This window comes from Nicotiana attenuata, unplaced genomic scaffold (genome assembly GCF_001879085.1).
Source record: "Nicotiana attenuata strain UT unplaced genomic scaffold, NIATTr2, whole genome shotgun sequence".
Lineage (NCBI taxonomy): Eukaryota > Viridiplantae > Streptophyta > Magnoliopsida > Solanales > Solanaceae > Nicotiana > Nicotiana attenuata.
Window position 1 is genome coordinate 56,205 of NW_017671185.1, and position 9,376 is coordinate 65,580.

The 9,376-nt window shown below is 34.4% G+C and overlaps 1 protein-coding gene across 1 annotated transcript in view; it reads right to left on the minus strand.

Moving 5' to 3' along the window:
- LOC109206503 (gamma-glutamyl hydrolase 1-like) overlaps positions 1 to 2,000 on the minus strand; it is a 10,769-nt gene extending 8,769 nt beyond the window's left edge. Inside the window, exon 1 of the mRNA XM_019369325.1 lies at positions 1,697 to 2,000. Within this exon, the coding sequence (XP_019224870.1) occupies positions 1,697 to 1,996 (300 nt within the window). The 5' untranslated portion in view covers positions 1,997 to 2,000. The remainder of the gene's footprint in view (positions 1 to 1,696) is intronic.
- Between the last annotated feature and the right edge of the window lie 7,376 nt (positions 2,001 to 9,376).

The window sequence follows — 9,376 nt, forward strand, 5'->3', positions numbered from 1 at the left end:
GGGGGGGGGGAGTTGTGTGAGTTTTCTTTTTATTTTACAAATTAATAACCCAAAATCTTACCCTTTTTGGATCCACAAACATTTTGAAAAATGTTCTTATTTTTTGCTATTTCACAACAAAATAATTTAAGGGATATCAAAGTGGGTCTTAAGCAAATCTAATAAAAACTAGAGACTAGAAAAGTACATACATGATATACAAAACTAAATAATAAATATTGCAACCAAAACTTTTAGAAGAGGAATTAGGAGGAATTTATTTAGTTTGAGGTTCGTAAGCTTGAATACTTCCCCTTGTCACTTAAAATACACTACTTAATTAAATTTGACGTGATGCCTTTTGCCTTTCATACTACTACATTAATATTTTCTTCCACATGCTACTTATACATTAATAAGTCAAGGTAATAGTTTATACTCGATATGCGTTTAATAACATAGTATCATATAAAATATGAGTATAACCAATATTGTTTTATAAAATAAAAAAATTAAATACGATGCAATCATGCAAAAGCTTTAATTAAAATAGGAGTTAAAAAAAGATTTGTCCCTCTACTTTATAAAATTATTCACGTTTGTCCCTAGTTCTACTATCCGTCCAAATTTGTTCCCACCGTTAAGAGAGTAAACAAATTCGTCCCTAACCCTAACAGAATTCCAACGTGGCACTGAGTCTCTTCTCTTTGACTGCCAACTAGGCAATTTTCAACCCAAGCTAATAAGATCCGCTCCTATTATCTGATCCGACTAGCCTAAAAACAAGATTATTCTCCCCACCAATTCTTCTCTTTCTTAATTTGTTCGTCTCTGCAACAATATATTTTCGCCCTTATACTGGTCCATAAGAATCCATATTTTTGCATCACAACCAGCCGTTACCTATTCAAAAAGTTTAGTGCTTTGTTTCTCCATTCTTGTCTATTCGAATAAATTGATTCTAGATCCAAAAGGGTAGGTGAATTTTGTGGGAATTTATTGTTGGATGTTATATCCTTGACTAATAGCCGGATCTTTAGGAAGAAAAAAATGGTGTGTTTATTGAAAATTGGACTTTCTATTTCTGGTTCCTGCAAGGGCTTTTTCAATAACAGAGAAAGGTTCTTTTGTTCCCTCTTCAATTAGGCCTCTAAAAATTACAGCTTTGACACCCAAAAAATTTATGGGCAAATCTTTGGATGTATTGAATCAGATTGGTTTGAGCCATTGAAATGTTAAAGCTCCAAACCGCATCTCCATTAATGTATGTAAAACTTTTTTTTTCTGGAGACAAAACTTTATTTAACTTTCTCTTTTGTGTTTTTCTTAGGCCTTTTTTAATTTGGATTCTTAGTATTCTTGGGTTCAAAAACTGAATCTCTTTTTGTTATTGATTTTCGATAGAAACAAGGATTTAGGCTAGCTAGTATTTAATTACCAAAAAAAAAGGATTTAGGCTAGTCGGATCAGATAATAGGAGCGGATCTTATTAGCTTGGGTTGAAAATTTGCCTAGTTGGTAGTCAAAGAGAAGAGACTCAGTGCTACGTTGGAATTCTGTTAGGATTAGGGACGAATTTGTTTACTTTCTTAACGGTGGGGACAAATTTGGATGGATAGTAAAACTAGGGACAAACATGAATAATTTTATAAAGTAGAAGGACAAATTTGACCTTTTTCCCTTAAAAAAATGTAGCAGGGAAAATAGGTGACTAAACTTGATTGAGAAGTTGAGGAGAATCCTCAAACAAAAGTGGAATGACCCTAGCACCAGCCGATTCAACAAACTTGACATACGAAGCAGCAATGAACGAAACGCTGGTGGAATTAACTATGCGACCCGAGGCTCCGTCACCGGGATGGCTAATAATCCCGATCACTGGCCGGTAATTAAGTCTAGGGTCCGGCACAGGACAGCCGGCGGGGACAGACAACTCCGACGACGACTCAATGGCGGTAGCCACTACCGCCACGAAAAGAGAGATAGTGAGAACGGAAATGAGAAAGTAGTTCGACATTATATTTTTTGTGAAGATGACGATATTCTAGAGTATACACTATTGAGTTTATATAGGAAAAGATTAACTTCTATGTTCTAATTGTGTTGAGAATTATTATATTATCAGTTTACTTAAAATTTTGTACATAACTTATAAACATAGATCAATAGACTTATCTGTAATTAGCACTCTATTTTTTTTTAACTATCGGTACTTATATTATTGTTGCATGCAGAGACGGACCTAGCCTATTAGGTACAGGTTCGGCCGAACTCAGTCACTTTTGTTTAAACATTGTATTTGTATTAGAAAAATCATTAAATATATATAAATTTTTTGATTGCAAACCCAATAACTAGGATGAGCTATGGGTTCCGTGACAAGTTCAGAACTCATAATCTTGAAATTCTGACTTGGAGCACTTTCGAGAGAAAGTATATACGTGTAATTATTGAATATGGTAATAGGCCCATGAAAAGGAAGGTGCAGTTTCCATCGTTTTCCTTCCTCCCATGCAGGGATACGGTGTTTCCAGAATCACTACAGAATATATTTGCACGCTTCTTTCCTTCTTTTCTAAACTCTGAAGCATCGTTATCACCAGCGCTTCCTTCACTGATATGAGTACATGACGGTACTTTGAGTAGGTACAAATTTTAAGATGATAATTTAACTTATACGAAACATTAATGATAGTGAAAAATATTAAAGCAACGATGAATAAGTTATTTCTAGAGAATGACAAAAATAAGATACTTTTGTGATACTGTTAATCTTCCAGAAAAAAGCCCAATGTCAGAATTTTAAAACACGTTGGACAGAATTTTCCTTGATTGCCAGAATTTTATAGCACACAATAACTATGTTGATCGTCAGCAATTTGCCACAAATCCTAACTGATCACCAGAATCTCTGGCCAGGGGAGCTATTTTCTTATAATTCTGGCGAGCGGGGCTATTTTCTTAACAAAAATTTTAACATGGTCAAAATATAAAGAATAATTTTTAAAAAGTTCATCCAGCATAACTTTTAGATAAAGAAAACCACACATCAAAGCTTAAAAGTGAGTAATATATATATATATATATATATATATATATATATATATATATATATATATATATATATATATATATATATGATCACGCCCAACTATGCCTTATAAAAAGGATTAAGCGGTCGCTGCAAATATAATCCGGTTTACAAGTCCGGAGTCGAATCCCACAGAGAACTAAGGCTTAGCTACAGTTGTTCAATATCGCTAAGAAACACAAGTCCAAACATTTTCTAATTATAAAGATTATGATGTTTATTTTTATCTAATTAACTAACAAATACTAGAAAGCAGTAAAACTATCAATTAACAAGGATAAGGATTGGAGAGAAGATTATGGAGGTCTAGAGTTATGATTTCCCCTATTGTCGGAATCGTTTCCGCTACGTCTTCTATAAATTTGCCTAAGTCTTCTCTACCGATCATGAACACTCTGACTGTCGTAACTCTCTCCCGAGTAATTACCATAATTTACTAGACATATTCTCCCGAATTACGCTAGCTGGCATTAAGTACGACTCACTCGGATCGCACCAAGATTTTGTTATCCCTAATCCCACCTTTAAACCCTTCGTATTGATCCCTCATATGTTGGTATTACTGTGTTCAAAATCAGAAAAGTAAACAAACGTTAGTTCAATAAACAAAACGTAAAATAATTCCGAGCCCACTGAATGCACAATGTGTCCTTAAGGAATTTAATCCCCTCACTGTTGCCCAAGGTATACGGATTAATTCCTCCTAGGATAGAACGGAATAACTATTCTGTGATAGCGGCACTTCAAATCACAGAACTTCAGCGAACTCAATAAACGGAGCAAATCACACTTGACACTTATGTTTATTTAGAAAATAATGCAACAATGTATAAAAGAGTGGAGAAGATTTCAGATTTTCCATGTCTGATTTTCATATCTAAAAAATGAGGCCAAGCCTCTAAATTTATAGACAAAGGAAGGGTGATATGGAGAGGTGCAATCTAAAAGGTGCCTCTTCCATTTTCCATCCACACCCCTTAATAAAAACGCAACAATCCCCCACATGAATGGGGAATGGTCATATGAGGAAAAACATGCATGAAAATACTGTGTGATTCACAAATAAGGATTAATCGCATCTGGATAAGTAGGTTTCCCTTTGAACTTTCCGTAGTGAACTTATGTCGGATATACTCGGTCAATCGGTAGATTTGATATCTTTGAACCGTCGAACTTTGGTGTATACCTAGACAACCATAAGTCACACAATTAACCCTTAACCGTTTTTTGTTCTCACGGTTGTGTTCGTTTCAGACATGAACACCGCCTGGTTTCATGAGTGCTTAGAGAATGGGCCTTTACTTTCATTCCCCTTAAAGCGGCTTACACTTAACACTCACATAGGTGATTTCTAAACGTGTAATCCTATAGACACACTATCTGGTCATATCTTGCCAGACTTAGAAAATCATTAAAAAGCTTTAAGCTTTACTGATTCATCAAAAAGCCTTAATGCTTTACTTTGATTTCTAAACATTATCTTCATCACGAGAATGGATTGAGTTATTTGACAATGTTGAACCGTCATTCATAACTTTGTTTGATCTCTTTGAACTTAGCTCTTGGGATCTCCAGTCTGCTAGGTAGAGTTACCACCATGATGATTTGTCCTAGGCCTTAGCCCCATTCCCTTCAATGATATTTCAACTGCCTCTCTAGATAGGCCTTTTGTAAGTGGATCCGACATGTTATCTCTTGACTTTACGTAGTCAATCGTGATAACACCACTAGAGAGTAGTTGTCTAACAGTATTATGTCTCCGTCGAATGTGACGAGATTTTCCATTATACATAACGCTCCTTGCCCTGCCTATTACCGCTTGACTATCACAATGTATACACATAGGTGCCAAAGGTTTGGACAGAATAGAATATCTTCCAAGAAATTTCGGAGCCATTCAACTTCTTCACCGGCCTTGTCTAAGGCTATAAACTTAGTCTCCACCGTAGAGCGTTCAATACACATTTGTTTGGACGATTTCCAAGACATTGCTCCTCCACCGACTGTTTAGTATCGGTTGAACCGGTGATCTAATTTGCATCACTATACCCCTCTATTATCGCGGGATACTTATCGTAGTGCAAAGTATAATTTGGAGTATATTTCAAATACTTCAAAACTCGTTTCATTGTCATGAAAGTTCAATGCAAACTTTCTTATGTCGTAGACTAATACGTATCGACTTTCGATTGCATATCAGATTATTGACTACACTTAATGTATCAATCATATATTATAAAAATAGCTGGAATGATTGGCATCAGTTGTGGCCACAACCTTTTAATATAAAACACATTTCGCAATTACTCCGCCATTTTCAAGCATTTGTATGCTATTTATTCATACGTCTATATGATATACAAATTATAGCACCTTCATTCATGAAACAATCCAATTTGCAATAGATTTTGATCATGTTCATCGGTTGGTTCACCTCATTATAGATCATCGTATTAATACGTTCGTTTATGAACGATCATATTATACAAGACATACAAATGCACTTTTCATGAAAAGTCACAGCCTTCCAGGTAACACCCTTTCATAAAAGAGCTAAACATTATAAATGTTCAAGAAAGAACAAATCATTTCTGGAAAGGCACGTAAACAACTTTCGAATTTGTAGTTTCATCATTAGTCATCACTAAGACTGAACAAGTAATGAATTCCCCGACTATCATATCAATATCCCTAAGGATTCGTGGGGTTCGAAGAATTATATCATCTAATTCTTCATGATAATATATACATCACGTCTTAACATTAGCTTTTGTTATGCATAAGTTAAATGCCCTCACATTTCACATGTTTCATGTGCCTTTACTATTAATATATAATCCATATATAAACAAACAATGACTACACAATTTAGAGTATTCTTAGTGTAAATACACTAATTTGAAATCATTTGACAACATTTTCTAGTCAAATTTCACATATCATTGTTTGGGTGCTTGTTTTAGTCCGTAAAGTGACTTAACAAGTCGACACACCTTCTTTTCTTTTCAAAATCTTCATTTAAGAAGGCCGTCTTTACATCCATCTGATGGATTTGAAGGCCATACAAGGCGGCTAATGCTATTAACACCCGGATAGATGTAATTCTTGTTACCGGCGAGTATGTATCAAAGTAATCAAGACCTTCTCGTTGTCTAAACCCTTTAACAACTAATCTTGCCTTATATTTGTCAATAGTACCATCAGCTTTTACTTTCCTTTTGAAAATCCATTTAGAACCCAAAGGTTTATTTCATGGAGGACGATCAACCAATTCTCAAGTATGATTACTTAATATGTATTCTGTCTCACTATTGACTGCCTCTTCCAATATTGTGCTTCCGAGGAAGACAATATTTCTTTAAACGTTTGAGGCTCATTTTCCAACAAGAATGTCAGAAAATCCGGTCCAAAAAAAGTAATTATCCTTTGACGTTTACTACATCTTGGAATGGTCTAATTCAATGTACCTTCCTTTGCTTCTTCCCGATTTCGCTTAGATATTTCACTAGACGACTCACATTCCTTTTTATACGGATAAATATTCTCAAAGAATTCAACATTATCTGATTCGATAACTATATTAATATGAATGTCGGATTTTACGATTTATGAATCAAAAAACAATATGCCTTACTATTTGTTGCATATCTTATCAAACGGAAGCAACAGTGTTCGATCCGATTTTTATCCTTTTGGATTTAAGAACTTACACTTTACCCAAATATCCCCCACACTTGGAAATATTTCAAGTGGAGTTTTCTTCTTTTCCATTTTATATGGAATGGGATGTGTCTTTCTATGGGGAACGTGAATGAGTATTCGGTAAGCTGTAAGCATAGCTTCCCCCCCACAAGTTTTGGTAAACCAGAACTTATCAACTGGGCATTCATCGTCTCCTTTGACGTTCTATTCTTTCTTTCCGCAATTCTATTAGATTGCGGTAACTAAGGGGCGATCGTTTGTTGAATAATTTCATATTCCAAACATATTTCTTCAAAAGGAGATTCATATTCAACGCCCCTATTACGTTGTTGAGCCAACCCCAAGAATTGTTGTTTGTGTCACGACATAGCCAAAATTAATAAATGGTGAAGTTTTTAATCTTCAAACCAATCTGACACATTCAGAATTAATAAATGGTGAAGTTTTTAATTTTCAAACCGAGTAACATCTGATACAACTAGATCAAATAAACGGTGAAGTTTTTAATCTTCAAACCGAATAATAAATTGGAGTAGAAAATCACTAAGATTTTAATCTCCAAAATGAGTATAAAGTCACTTAGACTTTAAGTTTCGACAAATGAGTAGAAAGTCACGAAGACTTTAATCTCAACGAACGAGTAGAAAATCACACAGATTTTAATCTTGAACTAGGAGTAGAAAATCACGAAGATTTTAGTCTCCAAAACCAGGGGTATAAAATTACAAGAATTGTAATTTCCTTTCTAAATGGTTTTCCAACTAAACCCTAATCAAACATATATATGTTCATCTTTACATATATTACATTCATGATCTCAAGAATACTTTCAAGTATCAATGTAAGCCTAATTCATATCTTACATTCTTGAAAATAACTATCCACACAAATTTATGCATGTTGCTAAATTAAATAATATTTTATTTGGTCAAGAAATAATAAAATTGACCTTTAAAAACATATTATTCCAAATCATGCATACAACTTCTAATTTATAATATGAGATCATCACATAATACACATCTATCCTAATATTTATGAAAATAAATTTCACAAAAATCACGCAAAGGATAGAAATTTATAAATAAAATAATAGATAAGGCTAAGAAAATAGAACCCTATATTTGCACTTTCTTAATTCCTTATTGCAATTAGACAACTCAATTATGAGAGAATTGTTGGCTTTTCTGTTTTCTTGGTTTACTACCAAGTGTAATTTAAGATAGCCATCCTCACATAACAACGAGTATGCCGACGAGGAAAACAAACAGCAACTTCAACAATCTGTTAATTGTGTCTCCCTCAACCATCACAATTTTCCTTGAATTTGCCCGCAATTTACTCCAAATCACGTCGGGTTAAATCTTCCCCGATCCATACGGGTACATTATAATTCCTTAAATCACATCAACAGTTAATGTTGCTTGACAATTGAATGTGTTGAAATACTCTGGCAATTATCAATTTATAATGCTAGAAAAAAATAAATCAAGAACACAAAACTTGCGAAATTCAGATTCGAACATATCAAAGGCATTTCACAAAATTTCAAGAACTAAAAGTTTTGTACTTATCTGAACTTGTTTCTTACGATGCATTCCTATCTTTGAATACTAAAATATTCTTCTGTAAAATTGCATGGCACTACATTGAAATGCTATAACACTGTTCCCGACTTTGTCATTTCCATGTCGTTAGCGTTGACTCCTTCTTTTTGTCTCCAACAAAAATAAGTTAAGACGAACACAGAAAATAAATAATAAATTCCTTAAGATTGTTGGTATTACTGTGTTCAAAATCAGAAAAGTAAACAAACGTTAGTTCAATAAACAAAACGTAAAATAATTCCGAGCCCACTGAATGCACAATGTGTCCTTAAGGAATTTAATCCCCTCACTGTTGCCCAAGGTATACGGATTAATTCCTCCCAGGATAGAACGAAATAACTATTCTGTGATAGCGGCACTTCAAATCACAGAACTTCAGCGAACTCAACAAACGGAGCAAATCACACTTGACACTTATGTTTATTTAGAAAATAATGCAACAATGTATAAAAGAGGGGAGAAGATTTCAGATTTTCCATGTCTGATTTTCATATCTAAAAACTGAGGCCAAGCCTCTAAATTTATAGACAAAGGAAGAGTGACATGGAGAGGTGCAATCTAAAAGGTGCCTCTTCCATTTTCCATTCACACCCCTTAATAAAAACGCAACATCATATACGTTAGGAGTGATGGTCATATGAGGAAAAACATGCATGAAAATACTGTGTGATTCACAAATAAGGATTAATCGCATCTAGATAAGTAGGTTTCCTTTTGAACTTTCCGTAGTGAACTTATGTCGGATATACTCGGTCAATCGGTAGATTTGATATCTTTGAACCGTCGAACTTTGGTGTATACCTAGACAACCATAAGTCACACAATTAACCCTTAACCGTCTTTGGTTCTCACGGTTGTGTTCGTTTCAGCCATGAACACCGCCTGGTTTCATGAGTGCTTAGAGAATGGGCCTTTACTTTCATTCCCCTTAAAGCGGCTTACACTTAACACTCACATAGGTGATTTCTAAACGTGTAATCCTATAGACACACTATCT